The sequence below is a fragment of the Bufo bufo genome, chromosome 8, assembly GCF_905171765.1.
Source record: "Bufo bufo chromosome 8, aBufBuf1.1, whole genome shotgun sequence".
Taxonomy (NCBI): Eukaryota; Metazoa; Chordata; class Amphibia; order Anura; family Bufonidae; genus Bufo; species Bufo bufo.
This window is the reverse complement of record NC_053396.1, coordinates 204,050,001-204,072,166: the sequence shown is the minus strand read 5'-3', so window position 1 is coordinate 204,072,166 and position 22,166 is coordinate 204,050,001. Positions and strand designations below refer to the sequence as shown.

The following is a 22,166-nucleotide window of genomic DNA, read 5'->3' as shown; positions in this document are numbered from 1 at the left end:
CTTTCATTTAGTTGGCGCAGCTGTCCCCTTTTCCTGGAACCCAAGAAAGGCTTCTTATTCATGTTTCTGTTTTTTTTTTAAAAAAAGGCACTGCAGTGATTAAATAAAATGAATACCACCAAAATAAGCTCTATTTGTGTGAAAATTATAAAAACAAAAAAAAGGAAAGTACGGTGTAGCATGACTGCGCATTGCGCAAATATCACTCAAAGTGTGACAGCGCTGAAAGCTGAAAATTGGCCTGGGCAGGAAGGGGTGAGAGTGCCACTGCCCGATAAAAAAGTAGTTAAACAATGGATGCTTATTTTTTTTTATTTTGCCTTTTTCACCCAAGGTCGTGCAAATTATCAACACCTTTCAGTTCACACTGCACAGAGACACCAGCAGAATGTCAGCTGTGTGGAAGTATTTTAAAATTAATGAGGACAACCGACGGATTGCAGAGTGTAAACTTTGCTCTGTAAAATTATCGAGAGGAGGTACAAAAATCAGCTCTTTCAATACCAGTAATCTGATAAAGCATTTGAAAATAAAACATAAAACTGAGCATGCAGAGTTTACCGCCAGCACTAGCACTCAGCAGCCAACTTTGCAACAAACTTTTGCCAGAAGAGAAAAGCTGTCAAGAGACAACCCCAGAGCTGTAAAGATAACAGATGCCCTCACCAAATTTATTATTTTGAATGATCAACCTCTTTCCGTTGTTGAGAACATGGCTTTTCAGCAATTTCTTAACGTGTTAGAGCCAAAGTATGACATTCCCAGTCGCCACTACATAACGGACGTCATCTTACCAAAGATCCATGGTGCGGTTCAAAAGCACATTACCATCATGTTGCAGAACGACATTAAGGCAATTAGCTTCACAACAGACATCTGGAGCAGCAGTGTGAGTCCACTGTCTCTTATCAGTTTAACGGCGCAGTGGATAGACGGCGAATTCTCTCTGCATCAGGTCATGCTCCATGCTACAAAATTTGAAGGCTCCCACACCGGTCAAGCAATTGCCAACATATTTGAGGAAATGCTTAAGAATTGGGCAATTCCAAAAAGTTTGGTTCATGTTGTGGTCCGGGACAATGCCAAAAACATGATAAAGGGTATGGAAGATGCTGGACTTCCCAGTATTTCATGTGTTGCGCACACATTGCAGCTTGCCGTCACAGAGGGACTGTTGTCACAGCGCAGCATTTCAGATGCTGTGGGAGTCGGGCGCAGAATAATTGGCCACTTCAAGCATTCTACTCTGGCATACTCTCGGCTGCAGGACATCCAGAAAGACCTTGGTCAGGCAGTAAAAAGACTCCAGCAAGACGTGCAAACTCGTTGGAACAGCACATTTTACATGCTGAAGAGTCTATTTGAGCAGAAACGTGCCCTTGGAGTCTATTCGTCTGAACATGAGCTCCCTGCCACCATTACTTCAAACCAGTGGAACCTGATAGAGAAGTTGCTCAATATCTTGGCTCCATTTGAGGAGATGACCCGCCAAGTCAGTTGTTCTGATGCTTTCGCCTCTGATGTTATTCCTGCAGTAACAGTGCTACAGAAAGTTTTGTCAAAAGTGGATGATGACCAGGGCATCAAAACAATGAGGAGCACTTTGCTTGCTTCTTTGCAGAAGCGCTTTTCTGATACTGAGAGAAACCCCCTTTACTCTATCGCAACTTTACTGGATCCAAGGTATAAAGATCGATTTTTTGGTAATTCAGAAACTTCCAGGGAGGCAAAAGAAATGTTATTACAGGAACTGCAAAACTTTTCTGATGAGACAATAGTATCTGAGGATCATGAAGAACAAGCTTCCAAAAGACCTCACTGTGACCAGCCAGGTACCAGTCTGTCCAGTGTATTTGCGGAAATTGCTGGTGAAGGTTCATCTACATCGGAAAGCAGTGCTCCAAAAGCTGCTACTATACAGCTGGAAGCTTACCTGGGAGAGATCACCATACCTCATTCAGAGAAACCCCTGAAGTACTGGGCAGTTCACAAAGTGAGGTTTCCAACTCTGGCTAAAATGGCCCAAAAATTTCTTTCTGCCCCATGCAGTAGCGTTGAAAGTGAAAGACTGTTCAGCTTAGCGTCCAACGTGCTTACTGATAGCAGAAACAGGCTAATGGCTGAACATGCAGAGATGCTTTTATTCCTTAAAAAGAACTTGCCACTAACTTTTGACAAATAATAATTCTATTACCTATATTGCCGTTAATCCATCCCATAATGTTTGTTCCCCATGTTAAACAATGCACTGTTACAGTTTTTTGCTGTTTTGCACTTTTAGTTGGGTTGTGATTTAACATGTGTTAGTTATTGTTGTTGTTAATATATTTTGATGTTGTAAAATATATTTTTGGGATTTATCAACATGTTCTTTGAAAATTCTTTGAGTTTTGTAGTTTTATACTACTGCGTGACAAGCAAATAAAACAGTTTTATTCTTTTAAAATGTCTTGAGTTCATAGAGTTCTTCATAATTCTAAAGAAAATATCCTTAGTCTGTATTGTGGTTTGAAAACGGTCACATGACATTTAAAAAAAGTATCGGTATTCGGTATCGGTGACTACTTGAAAAAAAGTATCGGTACTTGTACTCGGTCCTAAAAAAGTGGTATCGGGACAACCCTATTTGTGTACAAACCTTCTTTCCTCCAGACGCAGAGGATGTCCCCTCGTCACAGTCCTGGGGATAAATAGATGATGGGATAGATCTCTGTACTGACCCCTGATATATTTATACATAGTTATTAGATCTCCCCTCAGTCGTCTTTTTTCTAAAGTGAATAACCCTGATTTTGATAATCTTTCTGGATACTGTAGTCCACCCATTCCAGTTATTACTTTAGTTGCCCTCCTCTAAACCCTCTCCAGCTCTGCTTTGTCGGTCTTGTTTACAGGAGCCCAGAACTGTACACAGTACTCCATGTGTGGTCTGACTAGTGATGTATAAAGTGTCAGGACTATGTTCTCATCATGGGCATCTATGGCCCTTTTGATGTAACCCTTTATCTTATTGGCCTTGGCAGTATACAGTGTATACTGTCCTCCTCTGTGTTAATTATTTTGCACAGTTTAGTGTCATCTGCAAAAATTTATATTTTTACTGTGCAAGCCTTCTACAAGATCAATAATGCATTGAAGAGAATAGGGCCCAATACTGACCCCTATGGTACTCCACTAGTGACAGTGACCCAATATGGGTAATAAGTTCTTACCTTGTTTATGTGGGATTCCCCTGGGTAGTCCAGTTTCTTTCTAGAATCCAAAAACGTACTGTTTGGTTGATTAGGAACTGAGATTGTATGCCCGATTAGGGACAGGGACCAGTATATTTACATTGTGCCTGTAGCCACCACTAGAGGTAACTTACTGCATTGAACTCAATAATAAAAGAGTTTGCTGTTAGCTCATGAGCTCCCTCTAGTGGTGGTTACTGGCAGACAGCATTTTATCATTTTACCCTATGGCTCTGCTGTCACGGCGCGGTGTGTGTGGTAAACTTCACACCGAACACAGGTGGAAAGGGAAAAGGTACTAGGTCTGGAAACTAGGGAAAGGGGAAAGGTCACCACCTAGTAAATCCCTAAACCGAGCCCTGACTACTATTAGTATGTATAGACCTCGATGGTAGGATTGTTTATACGCAGGAACCTAGAGCCCTATCTGACCCAAAAGGGACCTGGAAATAGTGTCGGGAAAAAAATGACCTGTTCCTTCCCAGCTGAGGGAACAGGAGTCTCCCTCAGGCCTAATACCAAAAAATATGGGAATACGACAAACTAGAAATAGGAAAAGACACTTAACTTCGAAGTACACGGATGAGCAGGAACTCAGAGGAGAACCAAACACCAGCACTTCCACAACCAGAAAGGAGCTATCAACCGCATAGCATGATGGGTGAGACCAGACTAAATAGAGGAGTTGGAACGACCACTTAAGCTACACCTGAGACAAGAGGTGTGGTCATAACCAGAAACAACACAGAAACAAGTGAAACCAAAGAGGCTGTCAGATCACATCACGTGCAGCCAGTCTCTTAGATCTTCTGACCCCTGTCACAGGAGAGACCGTGACATCTGCGGATTTGGAGCTCTGTATCATAAAATGCTGCACCAACCGCCTTTAAATATATATTAGGAAATTAATCAGCACAGCATGTTGGACCGAGAAGAAAACATAGTGATAAAAGATGGACATTCACTTTAAGTAAATGGCTACAAGGTGCCAAACATTCAGTGGGAACCTGTCAGTAATTTTATTGTAGGTAACTATAAAGTCAAGGTCATTTTTTCTTCAACATTTTGCAAGTGTTGAAAAAATGGGTTCAGGGCAAACTTTAGTGGTCATAGTGGATTAGGGTATTGAACCCCTCTCTACAACCTCTGACACATCTTTGTCCATGGGTTGGAGGCCCACTCTCAGGTGTGTTGAACCCCTACCTGCAGCCATCTTTGTCAGTCCCATAGACTTTAAGAGCAAGATAAAACTTAAAAAAGGAATATACTCAGAGTGCATATGAAGTGTGGGGGTGCCAAAGAAATGCCAATCCTAGGTGTATTAGTTAGTGAAAAACTACATAGTAAAATATAAAAAACTACATACTTCTGAGTGAGGTAGATACTGGTTTTGAAACGGTATAGTAACCACTTACTTTACCAGGGAGGGGAGTACGAGATAAACTCAATATACTCATGCTTGTATGTGTTGCTCCTGAGGAAGGGGATTTTTTCCCCGAAACGCGTTGAGATCATTTTAATTGGAATAAAGCAACCTTTTGATGGCACATCCTGTGAGGTCCCTGTTTTACCACTCTGGGATGAGGAATCCATTACATCTGTCAAGCGATGTCGGTGAGGGAGGTGAGGGTACGAGTGTATTGAGTTTATCTCGTACTCCCCTCCCTGCTGAAGTAAGTGGTTAATAAAAAAAAGGGGGTCAGTCAGCACATCCCAATGCGCATGTGCACGCTGCTATGGCTGAAAACACAAAGAAAAAAATACAATGCAACAGCACTCTGCAAACCAAATAAAGTCCCAAAATTTTTTTTTTATGCTAATGCATATTAAGTAAATTTTAAAATTCTTGGCAAATACATTTTGTACAAAATTACTTGGGCCCATCTGCCACACGTCAAGGCGATCTCTGTAAGACGGGAACCTAACACTAAATTCTACCTGTTATGTGCCATGACGGCCACCATAAAATTCAGGGAGTGTAGGTTCCACATGGATGCTGGGCCCACCATAGTCATTTTTGGTGCCAAAATGGCCTCCATTAAATCCAGCAGGTACCAACATGCCTGTCTTGACGTGTGGCAAATAATTTTGTACAAAATGTATTTGCCAAGAATATCAAATTTACTTAATAAGAGTAGCATTAGCATTAAAATACTTTTTTTGTACTTTATTTGGTTTGCAGAGTGCTGTTGCAATGTATTTGTTTCTCAGTAAGTGGTTAATATACCGTTTCAAAACCAATATCTACCTCACTCAGAAGTATGTAATTTTTTTATCTTTTACTATGTAGTTCTTCACTAACACACCTAGGATTGGCATTTCTTTGGCGCCCCCACACTTCAAATGCACTCTGTGAATATTACTTTTTTAAGTTTTATCTTGCTCTATATTCACAGTTCACCAGTTTGGGTTGAATTGAATACGTAGGGCGCAGCCTTAGTGTCCACTTCCACACCACTCCATCGCTTTAGAGTATTCCCCTGGTGCTTTGTAATCCTCTATCCATCTTATCCCTTTTTTCCTTCTTCCTACATGAATTCTGGTTACATTTTACAACTCCTTTTTATGTTTACTCAACATAGACTTTAACCACCTCCGGACCGCCTAACGCAGATTCGCGTTCCGGAGGTGGCAGCGCTGCGCACAGTCACGCATATACGCGTCATCTCGCGAGACGCGAGATTTCGCTCCAAGCCGGCCCGCGCATGCGCATCGCAGGCCGGCAAAAGTTAAAGAACAAGTTAGTCACCAGCCTGCCAGCAACGATCATTGGCTGGCAGGCTGGCGATTTTTAAAAAATCCAATCACAAGCCATATAACAGATCATATTAGTAAATATGATCTGTTATATGGCTTCTCTGCTCCTGTGCTGGTCCTTTTCGTCGGTTGGATCCAGCACAGGAGCAGACTGAACTGTGAGTAGCACCAACACTACACCTTAGCCCCAGATCACCCCCCTGCACCCCAATTAACCCTTTGATCACCCCTTTGATCGCCCCTGTCAATCACCAGTGAAAGGAAAAAAAGTGATCAGTGTAAACTGTCACTTTTTTTTTTTCACTAGTATTGGCTGTTAGGTTTTAGGGATAGTTTAGGCCCCTTGGTTAGGTAGTTAGTGTCAGTTAGCGCCCACCCCACCGCACCGCAGTCACTTTTATTCGCTGAATAGCGTATCGCTAATCAGCATTTGTACTTTTATAGTATCTGTAAGTGATCAAAACTGATCACGGTCAGATCTATAATAGTATTAGTGTCACTTTAGTTCGCCCTCCACCCAAAACGCAGTGTTTGCCCGATCAGGCCTGATCGGTCGCCCACACGTGCGTTCACCCACGCCCGCCCCACCGCAGTGACAAAAAATATATATTTTTTGATCACTGCACATTCATTTTACACGCACTGCGGCGATAAAAAAATCAGTTTTGATATTTTTTATCAACCGCAGCGGCCTCCGGTACTTCGCTAGCCTCCCCTTTGTAAGACAGGTTTGCTTTTTTTCTTGGGTAGTCTCAGGGAATACCCCTAAATTTAGTAGTCCAAAATGTCAAACAGGGGGTATTCTTCTGAAGAGGCCTACAGGATTCTGACCCAGTCGGATGAGGAGTGGGAACCCTCATCTGATGAATCTAGCGGGTCAGAATATGAACCTGTGGAAAGCAGTGGCTCTCTGACCCAAAGTTCGGACGAGGAGGTGGAGGTCCCTGGCAGCACCAGGCGTACCCGGCCCCATGTCGCTAGACCACAGGTTATGCAGGATCCGCTTCAAGAGCAGCAGAGTGGGGCTGTCGCTGCCGGATCACGTGGTGAGGCATACACCAGCAGCGCAGCCCTCCCTGGACCTAGTACCAGCACTGCCGTACAACATGGTGACGTGGCGAGCACCAGAAGGGCAGTTGAAGCTGGTACGGTGGCACGTGCACTAGTTACCCCGTCGCAGCCACCGCAAAGACAGGCCCGTAGAGCCCCTAGAATCCCTGAGGTGCTGGCAAACCCTGATTGGCAGTCACCAACTTCAGCCGCACCTGTAGTTCCCCCTTTCACCGCCCAGTCTGGAGTTCGGGTTGAGACGGCTCAAATCGGTTCGGCCCTGGGATTTTTTGAGCTGTTCTTGACTGCGGAGCTCTTGGACTTAGTCGTGGCAGAGACCAACCGGTATGCCACACAATTTATATCCGCCAACCCGGGAAGCTTTTATGCCCAGCCTTTCCGGTGGAAACCAGTCCAAGTTTCCGAAATTAAATTTTTTTTGGGCCTTCTCCTCAACATGGGCCTGACAAAAAAGCATGAATTGCGGTCATATTGGTCAACGCACCCGATTCATCACATGCCCATGTTCTCTGCTGCTATGTCCAGGGCACGATTTGAGGCCATCCTCCGTTTCCTGCATTTTAGCGACAACACCACCTCCCGTCCCAGAGGCCACCCAGCTTTTGACCGGCTCCACAAAATTCGGCCCCTCATAGACCATTTCAACCAGAAATTTGCAGATTTGTATAGGGTATGGGGTCAAATTGTATAAGCTCTGTGAAAGGGCCACAGGCTATACCCACAAATTTCGTGTCTATGAGGGAAAAGATCAGACCCTGGAGCCGGTCGGTTGCCCTGACTACCTGGGGAGCAGTGGGAAGACAGTCTGGGACTTGGTGTCACCCTTATTCGGCAAGGGGTACCATCTTTATGTGGACAATTTTTACACAAGTGTGGCCCTCTTTAGGCATTTGTTTCTAGAACGGATTTGCGCCTGTGGCACCGCGCGAACTAGTCGCGTGGGCTTCCCCCAACGGCTTGTAACCACCCGTCTTGCAAGGGGGCAGAGGGCTGCCTTGTGTAACGAAGAACTGCTCGCGGTGAAATGGAGAGACAAGCGTGACGTTTACATGCTCTCCTCCATTCACGCAGACACGACAATCCAAATTGAGCGAGCAACCCGTGTCATTGAAAAGCCCCTCTGTGTCCACGACTATAATGCGCTCATGGGAGGGGTGGACTTCAATGACCAGATGTTGTCTCCGTATTTAGTTTCCCGCAGAACCAGACGCTGGTATAAGAAGGTGTCTGTATATTTAATTCAATTGGCGCTGTACAATAGTTTTGTTCTCTACAGTAAGGCTGGGAGAACACGATCTTTCCTCAAATTCCAGGAAGAGATCATCGAGAACCTCCTTTACCCAGGAGGTTCCGTGGCCCCATCCCCCAGTGTAGTTAGCCGTCTACACGAGCGACATTTCCCCAGTGTCGTTCCTGGTACCTCAACCCAACCGTCACCCCGAAAAAGATGTCGTGTCTGTAGCAGGAGTGGAATAAGGCGTGACACCCGCTATTTCTGTCCTGACTGTGCTGACCACCCTGCCCTATGCTATGGAGAGTGTTTCCGGAAGTACCACACACAGGTACACCTAGCATAGGGATTGCATCTCACAGGACAGGCACACAGGGCTATTAGGGCCCTTTTACTCTCAGCTGCTGCAAACCTCTCCTTTCACCTGGGATAAAGTGCATAACGTACTTCGCCACATCTTTGGGCGATTTGCGCTTTGCACATTGTCCCATGGGGAAGGAGAGGTTTGTTCTATAAAGGTAAAAAAAACTAAACAAAAAAAAAATTACCGGTAAGTAAAAAAGTTAAAAAAGTTTAAAAAAGTTAATATGTTCTGTTCTAAAGTTAATAAAGTTATTGCTTTGCGGCCTGGTTTTTTCTTTTTTGTTTTGTTTTTTTTACCTTCCAGGTGGACCAACCGATCGACCAGCTGCAGCACTGATGTGCATTCGGACAGAAGCATTGTGCTGCTGTCAGATTACACGCAAGTCGGTGTATGCGGCGCTGCAAGACGAGATTTCTCCTCTGCAGTAAAAGATATGTTTGCCGAGGCATATGAGCTGAGGAGGTGGCGGTGTTCATATACTTTGGCAAACACTTTGTATATATAAAAAAAAAAATCCCGGCAATGATTTATTCATCCACATCGATTGATGTGAATGGAGAAATCTGGTTTGCCAGGGCATACGAGCTGAAGTGGGTATGGATGTTGGGCGGAGCTCCTATGTCCTGGCAGACGCCTTTCCCCTCCTTTTTCTTTTTTTGGCAGAGATTTTTTCATCCACATTGATCGATGCGAATGAAGAAATCTGTGCCGTTCATTTTTTTCTTTTTAAGCCCAGAGGCTGAACGGAAAAAAAAAATCTCATTACCCGTATGCTCAATATAAGGAGAATAGCAGAAACTCCTAATGCTGGGCATACATGTAATGATTGCGGAGACCCTCAAATGCCAGGGCAGTACAAACACCCCACAAATAACACCATTTTGGAAAGAAGACACCCCAAGGTATTTGCTGAGGGGCATATTGAGTCCATGAAAGATTGAAATTTTTGTCCCAAGTTAGCGGAAAGGGAGACTTTGTGAGAACAAAATCCAAAAAATCAATTTCCGCTAACTTGTGCCAAAATTTTTTTTTTTCAATGAACTCGCCATGCCCCTCATTGAATACCTTGGGGTGTCTTCTTTCCAAAATGGGGTCACATGTGGGGTATTTATACTGCCCTGGCATTTTAGGGGCCCCAAAGCGTGAGAAGAAGTCTGGTATCCAAATGTCTAAAAATGCCCTCCTAAAAGGAATTTGGGCCCCTTTGCCCACCTAGGCTGCAAAAAAGTGTCACACATGTGGTATCTCCGTATTCAGCAGAAGTTGGGGAATATGTTTTGGGGTGTCATTTTACATATACCCATGCTGGGTGAGATAAATATCTTGGTCAAATGCCAACTTTGTATAAAAAAAATGGGAAAAGTTGTCTTTTGCCAAGATATTTCTCTCACCCAGCATGGGTATATGTAAAATGACACCCCAAAACACATTCCTTACCTTCTCCTGAGTACGGAGATACCAGATGTGTGACACTTTTTTGCAGCCTAGCTGGGCAAAGGGGCCCACATTCCAAAGAGCACCTTTCGGATTTCACAGGTCATTTACCTACTTACCAGACATTAGGGCCCCTGGAAAATGCCAGGGCAGTATAACTGCCCCACAAGTGACCCCATTTTGGAAAGAAGACACCCCAAGGTATTCCGTGAGGGGCATGGCAAGTTCCTAGAATTTTTTATTTTTTGTCACAAGTTAGTGGAAAATGATGATTTTTTTTTTTTTTTTTTTTCATACAAAGTCTCCTATTCCACTAACTTGTGACAAAAAAAAAAAATTTCCATGAACTCACTATGCCCATCAGCGAATACCTTGGGGTCTCTTCTTTCCAAAATGGGGTCACTTGTGGGGTAGTTATACTGCCCTGGCATTCTAGGGGCCCAAATGTGTGGTAAGGAGTTTGAAATCAAATTCAGTAAAAAATGACCTGTGAAATCCAAAAGGTGCTCTTTGGAATATGGGCCCCTTTGCCCACCTAGGCTGCAAAAAAGTGTCACACATCTGGTATCTCCGTACTCAGGAGAAGGTGGGGAATGTGTTTTGGGGTGTCATTTTATATATACCCATGCTGGGTGAGAGAAATATCTTGGCAAAAGACAACTTTTCCCATTTTTTTATACAAAGTTGTCATTTGACCAAGATATTTATCTCACCCAGCATGGGTATATGTAAAAAGACACCCCAAAACACATTCCTCAACTTCTCCTGAGTACGGCAATACCACATGTGTGACACTTTTTTGCAGCCTAGGTGGGCAAAGGGGCCCATATTCCAAAGAGCACCTTTCGGATTTCACTCGTCATTTTTTACTGAATTTGATTTCAAACTCCTTACCACACATTTGGGCCCCTAGAATGCCAGGGCAGTATAACTACCCCACAAGTGACCCCATTTTGGAAAGAAGAGACCCCAAGGTATTCGCTGATGGGCATAGTGAGTTCATGGAAGTTTTTATTTTTTGTCACAAGTTAGTGGAATATGAGACTTTGTATGAAAAAAAAAAAAAAAAAAAAATCATCATTTTCCACTAACTTGTGACAAAAAATAAAAAATTCTAGGAACTCGCCATGCCCCTCACGGAATAGCTTGGGGTGTCTTCTTTCCAAAATGGGGTCACTTGTGGGGTAGTTATACTGCCCTGGCATTCTAGGGGCCCAAATGTGTGGTAAGGAGTTTGAAATCAAATTCTGTTAAAAATGACGAGTGAAATCCGAAAGGTGCTCTTTGGAATATGGGCCCCTTTGCCCACCTAGGCTGCAAAAAAGTGTCACACATCTGGTATCTCCGTACTCAGGAGAAGGTGGGGAATGTGTTTTGGGGTGTCATTTTACATATACCCATGCTGGGTGAGAGAAATATCTTGGCAAAAGACAACTTTTCCCATTTTTTTATACAAAGTTGTCATTTGACCAAGATATTTATCTCACCCAGCATGGGTATATGTAAAAAGACACCCCAAAACACATTCCTCAACTTCTCCTGAGTACGGGGATACCAGATGTGTGACACTTTTTTGCAGCCTAGGTGGGCAAAGGGGCCCATATTCCAAAGAGCACCTTTCGGATTTCACTCGTCATTTTTTACAGAATTTGATTTCAAACTCCTTACCACACATTTGGGCCCCTAGAATGCCAGGGCAGTATAACTACCCCACAAGTGACCCCATTTTGGAAAGAAGAGACCCCAAGGTATTCGCTGATGGGCATAGTGAGTTCATGGAAGTTTTTATTTTTTGTCACAAGTTAGTGGAATATGAGACTTTGTATGAAAAAAAAAAAAAAAAATCATCATTTTCCACTAACTTGTGACAAAAAATAAAAAATTCTAGGAACTCGCCATGCCCCTCACGGAATAGCTTGGGGTGTCTTCTTTCCAAAATGGGGTCACTTGTGGGGTAGTTATACTGCCCTGGCATTCTAGGGGCCCAAATGTGTGGTAAGGAGTTTGAAATCAAATTCAGTAAAAAATGACCTGTGAAATCCAAAAGGTGCTCTTTGGAATATGGGCCCCTTTGCCCACCTAGGCTGCAAAAAAGTGTCACACATCTGGTATCTCCGTACTCAGGAGAAGGTGGGGAATGTGTTTTGGGGTGTCATTTTATATATACCCATGCTGGGTGAGAGAAATATCTTGGCAAAAGACAACTTTTCCCATTTTTTTATACAAAGTTGTCATTTGACCAAGATATTTATCTCACCCAGCATGGGTATATGTAAAAAGACACCCCAAAACACATTCCTCAACTTCTCCTGAGTACGGCAATACCACATGTGTGACACTTTTTTGCAGCCTAGGTGGGCAAAGGGGCCCATATTCCAAAGAGCACCTTTCGGATTTCACTCGTCATTTTTTACTGAATTTGATTTCAAACTCCTTACCACACATTTGGGCCCCTAGAATGCCAGGGCAGTATAACTACCCCACAAGTGACCCCATTTTGGAAAGAAGAGACCCCAAGGTATTCGCTGATGGGCATAGTGAGTTCATGGAAGTTTTTATTTTTTGTCACAAGTTAGTGGAATATGAGACTTTGTATGAAAAAAAAAAAAAAAAAAAATCATCATTTTCCACTAACTTGTGACAAAAAATAAAAAATTCTAGGAACTCGCCATGCCCCTCACGGAATAGCTTGGGGTGTCTTCTTTCCAAAATGGGGTCACTTGTGGGGTAGTTATACTGCCCTGGCATTCTAGGGGCCCATATGTGTGGTAAGGAGTTTGAAATCAAATTCTGTTAAAAATGACGAGTGAAATCCGAAAGGTGCTCTTTGGAATATGGGCCCCTTTGCCCACCTAGGCTGCAAAAAAGTGTCACACATCTGGTATCTCCGTACTCAGGAGAAGGTGGGGAATGTGTTTTGGGGTGTCATTTTACATATACCCATGCTGGGTGAGAGAAATATCTTGGCAAAAGACAACTTTTCCCATTTTTTTATACAAAGTTGTCATTTGACCAAGATATTTATCTCACCCAGCATGGGTATATGTAAAAAGACACCCCAAAACACATTCCTCAACTTCTCCTGAGTACGGGGATACCAGATGTGTGACACTTTTTTGCAGCCTAGGTGGGCAAAGGGGCCCATATTCCAAAGAGCACCTTTCGGATTTCACTCGTCATTTTTTACTGAATTTGATTTCAAACTCTTTACCACACATTTGGGCCCCTAGAATGCCAGGGCAGTATAACTACCCCACAAGTGACCCCATTTTGGAAAGAAGAGACCCCAAGGTATTCGCTGATGGGCATAGTGAGTTCATAGAACTTTTTATTTTTTGTCACAAGTTAGTGGAATATGAGACTTTGTAAGAAAAAAAAAAAAAAAAAAATCATCATTTTCCGCTAACTTGTGACAAAAAATAAAAAGTTCTATGAACTCACTATGCCCATCAGCGAATACCTTAGGGTGTGTACTTTCAGAAATGGGGTCATTTGTGGGGTGTTTGTACTGTCTGGGCATTGTAGAACCTCAGGAAACATGACAGGTGCTCAGAAAGTCAGAGCTGCTTCAAAAAGCGGAAATTCACATTTTTGTACCATAGTTTGTAAACGCTATAACTTTTACCCAAACCATTTTTTTTTTACCCAAACATTTTTTTTTTATCAAAGACATGTAGAACTATAAATTTAGAGCAAAATTTCTATATGGATGTCGTTTTTTTTGCAAAATTTTACAACTGAAAGTGAAAAATGTCATTTTTTTGCAAAAAAATCGTTAAATTTCGATTAATAACAAAAAAAGTAAAAATGTCAGCAGCAATGAAATACCACCAAATGAAAGCTCTATCAGTGAGAAGAAAAGGAGGTAAAATTCATTTGGGTGGTAAGTTGCATGACCGAGCAATAAATGGTGAAAGTAGTGTAGGTCAGAAGTGTAAAAAGTGGCCTGGTCTTTCAGGGTGTTTAAGCACTGGGGGCTGAGGTGGTTAAAGAGGATCTTTCACCACTCCTAACATGCCTGTTTTAATGGCTTCATGCATTCCCCATGTAATAACAATTCTGGAGCATCTATTCTTATGGCTGTATGTTGTACCGTTCCCTTATCATTTCTTCTACAACTTATGAATGAATTGCTAGCAGTCTGCAGTAAAGGTACAGAGGGGAGGTGGCCAGTTGGGGGTGTGTCCCTGCATAGTCTCACTCTATCCAATCAGTGCTGCCATTTTCATACTGTGCAGGTACACATCCCCAACTTATTACCACCCCTCTATACCCTTACTGCAGACTGCTAGCAATTCATTCATAACTTCTGGTAGAAATCATAAAGGAATGGTACAACATAGAGCCATAAGAATAGATGCTCCAGAATTGTTATTACATGGGGAATCTATGAAGCTATTAAAACAGGCATGTCAGGAGAGGGGACAGGTCCACTTTAAGTGAAGTGGCAGTTCACATGCGCGACTGCCGCTCGACTCAAAGGAGGACTATGGGACCACAGGATGTTCAGAGCTCCCTTTATGGTGGATGCATGCCCCCATAATTGTATAATTTGTCAAATAAACCAAACTGAGCTTCCCTATGCTTGTGAATTATGGAATGGTGAACTTTACTAAAGGCTTAGTGCATTTAATGCAGCTCTCACTGATAAGTAGGACTAAAGAACCATGGGGCCCTATGATTTTTGTTAACCCCCCTCGAATATAGACCTTTGGATCTAATTATTCATACAATCCTCCTGTTGGAATGGCTTTATTGTAATTGAAAACAATAACACTTCTGCTCAGAAATGGAACATGTCATTTCTAGGGACTTATTGACATGTTTATTTTACCTGACAAGTAATTACCACAAAGGTCCCGGTGGGCCGCCGCCGCCGGTCTGAGACGACGATCCCCAGAGATCAATTATAAGCACAATGTATATAAATCGGACTATATATAACACAGAGGCTTGGGGCATAAAAATACTGTAATGCAGGTAGATTTTCCTATTATATAATATAATGTGATAGCACGGTTGTTATTATAACCTAAGAGCCCCATTATTAGGTAATAATAGCAATAAAAATAATAGTCTAATAATAATAATAGAATATAGGCGATAGTAAATGCGTTATCTCAATAGAGAATCTATAATGACCATCTGATTTTCAGACTTCTGTGATGTCTGGCTTCCTCGGCTCTGTGAGTCCTATGGGACTTTCTAAGGGACATTCAGGACCAGTAAATTATAAGGAAGCAGCTGTGACCAGAACAGATGAGAACAGACGGACTTAGCGGAGCAGGTAACGGAGGTAAGTCCTTTCTTCTGCTTCTTGCTGTGACATCTGTGTTATTCATGTACGACCCATGAAAGGGCTACCCAATTATTTTTTTTTTTTTAGTGGACACCTTGTAGTTTTTCATGGCAGAAAATGAATCTACTACTTTTTGTTTTTTCAGCATCATTGTACAGAGATAAGGCAAAGCTCCACGACCCCTATTCAAAATATGTAAAATTTAGCCCCCCTTATGTTAAAAAGAGGACATTATGCTCCCCTCTGACACTTGGATCCGAGTGCAACTGCTACCTCCTCACCCCTGATAATATTGGGAAACAAAGACTTATTTCAGCTCTTTGTCACAGCCCCCTTCAGGCACTGTGGCCCTAATTAACTGCACCCCTTAGAGTTACTGAGCATATAGGGAAAAAGATTCAAAATATGTACATGTTACTTGATGTACCCATAAGAGTCGAGGACCAAGATTAAAGTTGTTGTCCAGGATTATATCCATATCTGATCAGTGGAGATCTGACTCCCGACACCCCCACTGATCAGCTGTTTGATCACTGCAGCCTCCTCACAGCATTCCCAGCACAGCGCCGTGCATTGTATAGTGGCTGTTCCCGGTATTGCAGCCCAGGGCCATTCACTTGAATGGGACTGAGCTGTGCCTTAGCAATGAGACCGATGAATGTGATGTCAGTGGCTTAGGAAGAGACTGCAGCACTCACCGGAGCACCACGGCCTCTTCAAACAGCTGACTGGCAGGGGTGCCAGGAGTCAAAACTCTACCCACCAAAATTTCGATGACTTATCCTGAGGATAGGTAATCAATTTTCTACTCTTGGAAAACCCCTTTAAGGCTTTAAGCATCTATTACCCCCCCCCCTCCACACCCCCCGACCACCACCACTTGTGTGTGTGTGGCATCAGTACATGGGGAAAAACTGTCTAAAAGCAGAGAATTATACACAGCAAAAAAAAGACCTGGAGGGCAAGGGTTATTTTTTGTAGGTTTGGGAACCCTCCATATTGATGAATATTGGCATATTATAGCATGGGATCCGCGCACTCTGGGCAAGAAACCTGATAACAGTCTGCCTGGGGTGGACAGTGAGGAGCTCTGATTTATTATTTATTTATTGCTTTGTAGTTTTCATTATTTTATGTTTTTATAAGAATTATTCACTTCTGAATTTGAGAACATAAACTAACATTTTGGACTATTATCTGTAGTAATGCAAGAGTAGTAGAGCAGATAGGGAGCTCAAATTGCTTTTTTTTTTTTACATTTTTCTACTGCCCCCTGTTCCTTCACTGTCAGAGCTCAAGGCTGCACTGAAATACATTTTCAGGACTGCTGCGCGTGCGCACAGGACTGTGTGTTTCGGCACAGCTTTGAGGGCTGACAGCAGCAGAGGAATAGGGGAGTGGGTAGTAGGAAAGTAAAAAATGGAGATCTTATGTGCAGTGCTACTCGTCTGGTAGTACAGATAATAGGCTAAGATCCTAGTGACAGATTCCTTTTAAATTCAGCCCCATTTTAGTGAGAAATTACATTGCGATTGTAAACTTTGAAGCAGTTGAATTATATTTAAATGGATTTTCCAAAATGTAGAAATTTAATCATTGCTACTATACAAAATGGAGCTCATTTATCAAGATAGAAAAAGTCACCTTGTTGCTTGTAGACCAGCAAACAGAGGGTAAAGAGATGAATGGCCCACAGGCTCCATGCCCACAGCTCTGCAGGGATAAAGGGATTGCCGACTTATTCATTTACTTACCATGCAAATATCTCCCATTCCCACCATGTCCATCCATTGCATATGCAGGCATGGTCATATGTCATCCATACTCATTTGTCGCATGACCAAAGCATCACCAACGAAAGAACTGGTGAGACAGCCAACCATCACCAGACCTGGAGGGAATGGCATATTTTATTTAGTTTCATTTTTCGAGGCAGTAGAACCCTTGTTTGAGGACTTAGAACCCCCAAACACTTAAAGAAAGAGGCCCTGTTACATGACACTTTCACCCAGAGGTATAACTTGAAGCTCATGGGCTTCATAATCTGTAACAGGGTACCCATGAGCTATTCATACTGGCAGGGGGGGCTTTCGACCCGTATGAAATTTCTACCTCTGCAGTTACTATAGATATGCTCCTGCCTGTACCTCTTGTTCACCATTTTCCTAGATTGGAATGGTCAAGGTATAATGTATTGTTTTGTATGTGTGACCTTTGCTTTACTGACATGCAAGTTTTTGTGGCAGCCATTCCAACCTAGGGAAATACTCAAGCAACAGACCAATGGAGAATGGAGGACTTTCTAGTCCTGGTCAATATTGGGGTCTCTAGATCCAGGACCACCAATAATGTTTTTCGTTTTCTAACATGTGTAAATGACATCTCAAAAATTCTTAGCAACTAAGGAACCTCTATAAGGATTCAAAGATTATTAATAAAAACAATTTCTCTGCTGCAGATTTATAAGTCGTATTAATGAATTCTACCAACCAGACGTCAATGGCGTACTTCATCATTAAAGGGATCACGGATGTCCCAGAGCTCCAGGTTCCCATTTTTCTTATGGTTCTACTCATCTATCTCATCACATTCAGTGGCAATATGACAATTTTTCTACTCATCTGTGTAGACTGCCATCTCCACACCCCCATGTATTTCTTCTTGGGCAATCTGTCCATGGTGGACTTATCATCTTCCACTATCACCTTACATAAAGTTCTTCTCATCTTCATAACTGGTGATAAAACAGTTTCATACTCGGCATGTATAATTCAAATGTACATTTTTGCTTCTTTAATTGGTCATGAACTTTTAATTTTGTCTGCTATGAGCTACGATAGATATGTAGCTACTTGTAACCCTCTACGTTACCATACCATCATGAACCGCCGGGTTTGTGGTCTACTATGTTCCTGCTGCTACTTGCTGGGCTGCGTCCAAGTGCTTGCTCCGGTTGTCATCTTCTCGGGTTTCTCATGCTATACATCCAACGAGGTCAACCATTTCTTCTGTGACATCATACCTCTTATGAAAATCACTTGTAATGACTCTGCGGTCTTAGAAATGGTGGTCTTTGTCCAGGGACTTTTTATTATCACCCTGTTACCCTTTGTGCTCACGTTAATCCCCTATCTTTTTATTATATCAGCCATCTTGAAGATCCATTCCAGAATAGGAAAGCAGAAAGCCTTTTACACCTGTTCCTCGCATCTTACAGTGGTCACCCTTCTCTACCTAACGCTTATCTCTCAGTACTTGACCCCCACTTCAAAAGGGTCGATAAACTCCAAGAAGCTCTTCTCACTTTTTAATACAGCCGCTGTCCCCATGTTAAACCCAATCATCTATAGTTTAAAGAATAGAGATGTTAAGTCAGCGATGAAGAGGAGGCTGCTGTTCTGTAAATCGATATCCTAGGCAGTGATTTTATGTCATTTAATGTGCCAATGTTACGTTATATGTGCTGTGTATTGTGGAAATTTATTGAAATTAGTTAACTTTTTAAATAAAAAAACATCACAAATATGCATACAGTAGTACATAGGCACAGAACTGAGAATTAATGCGGGAATGTGAAATTTAACAAGGATCTTTACTAGGCTTGAGTGAATCGACCTTCGGATCATAGATCCAAAGTCGATTCGTTCAAATACTTTGATTTTAATGCTGTTTACGCTCAGTGGAGCCAAATTTCTTCTCGCCCGAAGTCGCGCTTTGGTACTGGCTGGTACCTCGGTACCAAACCCAGTTCGGATTGCTATTTTAAATAGTTTTTCAATACGCAGATATGCATACAGTAGGAATTAACCAAAGTCTCGCGCGACTTCGGGCAAGAAGAACTTTGGCTCCACGGAGCAAACACATTTAAATGCTGTACGAAAACAGTATTTGAATCAAAGTATTTGAAAGAATTGACTTCGGATCTATGATCTGAAGGTCAATTTGCTCAAGCCTAATCTTTACCCTTAGGGTTTATGCACACAACTGTATGTATTTTGCAGTCCGCAAAACACAGATCCGGAAAAAAAAAAAGGATGACATCTGTGTGACGTCGGTGTTGCATCTGTTTTTTTGCGGATCCATTGTAACAATACCTGTCTGTGTCCACAAAATGGTCAAGAATAGAACATGTTCCATTTTTTTTGCGGAACGGACATGTGGACATACGGACATGGAATCTTCCGCATATGGACCTGTAAAAGAAGGGAAGGGATTGGCTGTTTGCTAATCCAGCATATTTGAAGCCAATGGAAGGTGTCCTCTGTTTAGGTTCTATATATCTAGGCCAGTGGACATCTATCACTCTGGAGGACATTCCAGTCCTCTCCAGCATTGCACAGATAAACCATTGAATGGAAACTGTGTAATGCTTAATTTGACCTGTGGAGGTGCTGCAGGGAAAATGAGCACTTACTTCAAGGATTCCCCCCAGACTACATCTGATCCCAGGAGGAGGACAATATATGTTCAATTTATTGTCAACAAACCTTTCTAACATGTTGGGACTGTCCTAATGTGTTCACACACTATGATTTTTTTTAATGTTGCAAATTCGCACTGCAATGTGTCTGAATACAGCCTAAGCTGACAACCACTGATGTTCTTCAAACAGTAACAAATTAGGTATTGGTTCATAACACCCCCACCAAAAAAGGTTTCAAATTCCTAAAGACTTGTTTGGATATTCAGTGAGCCTCTGAGGAGCAGGTGCAGAGGATGGGAGTGATAGTGGCTCTGACAAAGTGTTGTGTCGTGGTGTACTCCCTCAGGCCATTTCTCCCCTTGGATTGGTGCAGCAGAAATGCAATATTGAAGAATGAGGCCAGAATTAAACATATAAAAGTTCATTTTACTAAGTGCAACATAGTTTAGCGCAAGTGTGGTACTGGCTTTTTAGTATTCTGGGTAATGGGTGTCTTAGCTATAGTCCCTCACCTCACAACAGTGTCTTTAATGCTGGTTGTAGCTGTTCACTCTGCTGTCTGTCTTCTCATGGATTTACTTGAAGGCGTATATCTTTATCTGTTATTCTCTTTGCAGAATCCTCTTAACGAGCAGCAGCTCAGGCATGATCTTCCTCTCCACTCTCAGATAGCTCTGAAACCCCCCCTCTTGCCAGGGACCAGCACTATCCCATTCCCACCAAGAGGGTAGCAACAGGGTGGTCAGCGTTGTTCCTGTCAACTTTTGCCCTCAACATACTTACTGGTAGTAACAGCCATATAACACGTAAAAATACATAACAATATACAAACCGGATTCCAAAAAAGTTGGGACACTAAACAAATTGTGAATAAAAACTGAATGCAATGATGTGGAGATGGCAAATGTCAATATTTTATTTGTAATAGAACGTAGATGACAGATCAAACGTTTAATCCGAGTAAATGTATCATTTTAAAGGAAAAATACGTTGATTCAAAATTTCACGGTGTCAACAAATCCCAAAAAAGTTGGGACAAGTAGCAATAAGAGGCTGGAAAAAGTAAATTTGAGCATAACGAAGAGCTGGAAGACCAAGTAACACTAATTAGGTCAATTGGCAACATGATTGGGTATAAAAAGAGCTTCTCAGAGTGGCAGTGTCTCTCAGAAGCCAAGATGGGTAGAGGATCACCAATTCCCACAATGTTGCGCAGAAAGAACGTGGAGCAATATCAGAAAGGTGTTACCCAGCGAAAAATTGCAAAGACTTTGCATCTATCATCATCAACTGTGCATAACATCATCCGAAGATTCAGAGAATCTGGAACAATCTCTGTACGTAAGGGTCAAGGCCGTAAAACCATACTGGATGCCCGTGATCTCCGGGCCCTTAAACGACACTGCACCACAAACAGGAATGCTACTGTAAAGGAAATCACAGAATGGGCTCAGGAATACTTTCAGAAACCATTGTCAGTGAACACAATCCACCGTGCCATCCACCGTTGCCAGCTGAAACTCTACAGTGCAAAGAAGAAGCCATTTCTAAGCAAGATCCACAAGCTCAGGCGTTTTCACTGGGCCAGGGATCATTTAAAATGGAGTGTGGCAAAATGGAAGACTGTTCTGTGGTCAGACGAGTCACGATTCAAAGTTCTTTTTGGAAATCTGGGACGCCATGTCATCCGGACCAAAGAGGACAAGGACAACCCAAGTTGTTATCAACGCTCAGTTCAGAAGCCTGCATCTCTGATGGTATGGGGTTGCATGAGTGCGTGTGGCATGGGCAGCTTGCATGTCTGGAAAGGCACCATCAATGCAGAAAAATATATTCAGGTTCTAGAACAACATATGCTCCCATCCAGACGTCATCTCTTTCAGGGAAGACCCTGCATTTTTCAACAAGATAATGCCAGACCACATTCTGCATCAATCACAACATCATGGCTGCGTAGGAGAAGGATCCGGGTACTGAAATGGCCAGTCTGCAGTCCAGATTTTGCACCTATAGAGAACATTTGGCACATCATAAAGAGGAAGGTGCAACAAAGAAGGCCCAAGACGATTGAACAGTTAGAGGCCTGTATTAGACAAGAATGGGAGAGCATTCCTATTTCTAAACTTGAGAAACTGGTCTCCTCGGTCTTCAGACGTCTGTTGAGTGTTGTAAGAAGAAGGGGAGATGCCACACAGTGGTGAAAATGGCCTTGTCCCAACTTTTTGGGGATTTGTTGACACCATGAAATTCTGATTCAACATATTTTTCCCTTAAAATGGTACATTTTCTCAGTTTAAACTTTTGTTCCGTGATTTATGTTCTATTCTGAATAAAATATTAGAAGTTGGCACCTC

The 22,166-nt window shown here is 42.5% G+C and overlaps 1 protein-coding gene across 1 annotated transcript; it reads left to right on the top strand.

The window, feature by feature from the left end:
• The first annotated feature begins 17,864 nt into the window (after window positions 1-17,864).
• Window positions 17,865-18,806, top strand: LOC120978192 (olfactory receptor 5B21-like). The gene has a single exon (XM_040406414.1). The coding sequence runs from the start codon at window positions 17,865-17,867 to the stop codon at window positions 18,804-18,806; it is 942 nt and encodes a 313-aa protein (XP_040262348.1).
• The last annotated feature ends 3,360 nt before the right edge of the window (window positions 18,807-22,166 follow it).

Coding starts and splice junctions, on each gene's coding strand:
- LOC120978192 (XM_040406414.1), top strand. CDS start 17,865: ATGAATTCTACCAACCAGACGTCAATGGCGTACTTCATCATTAAAGGG.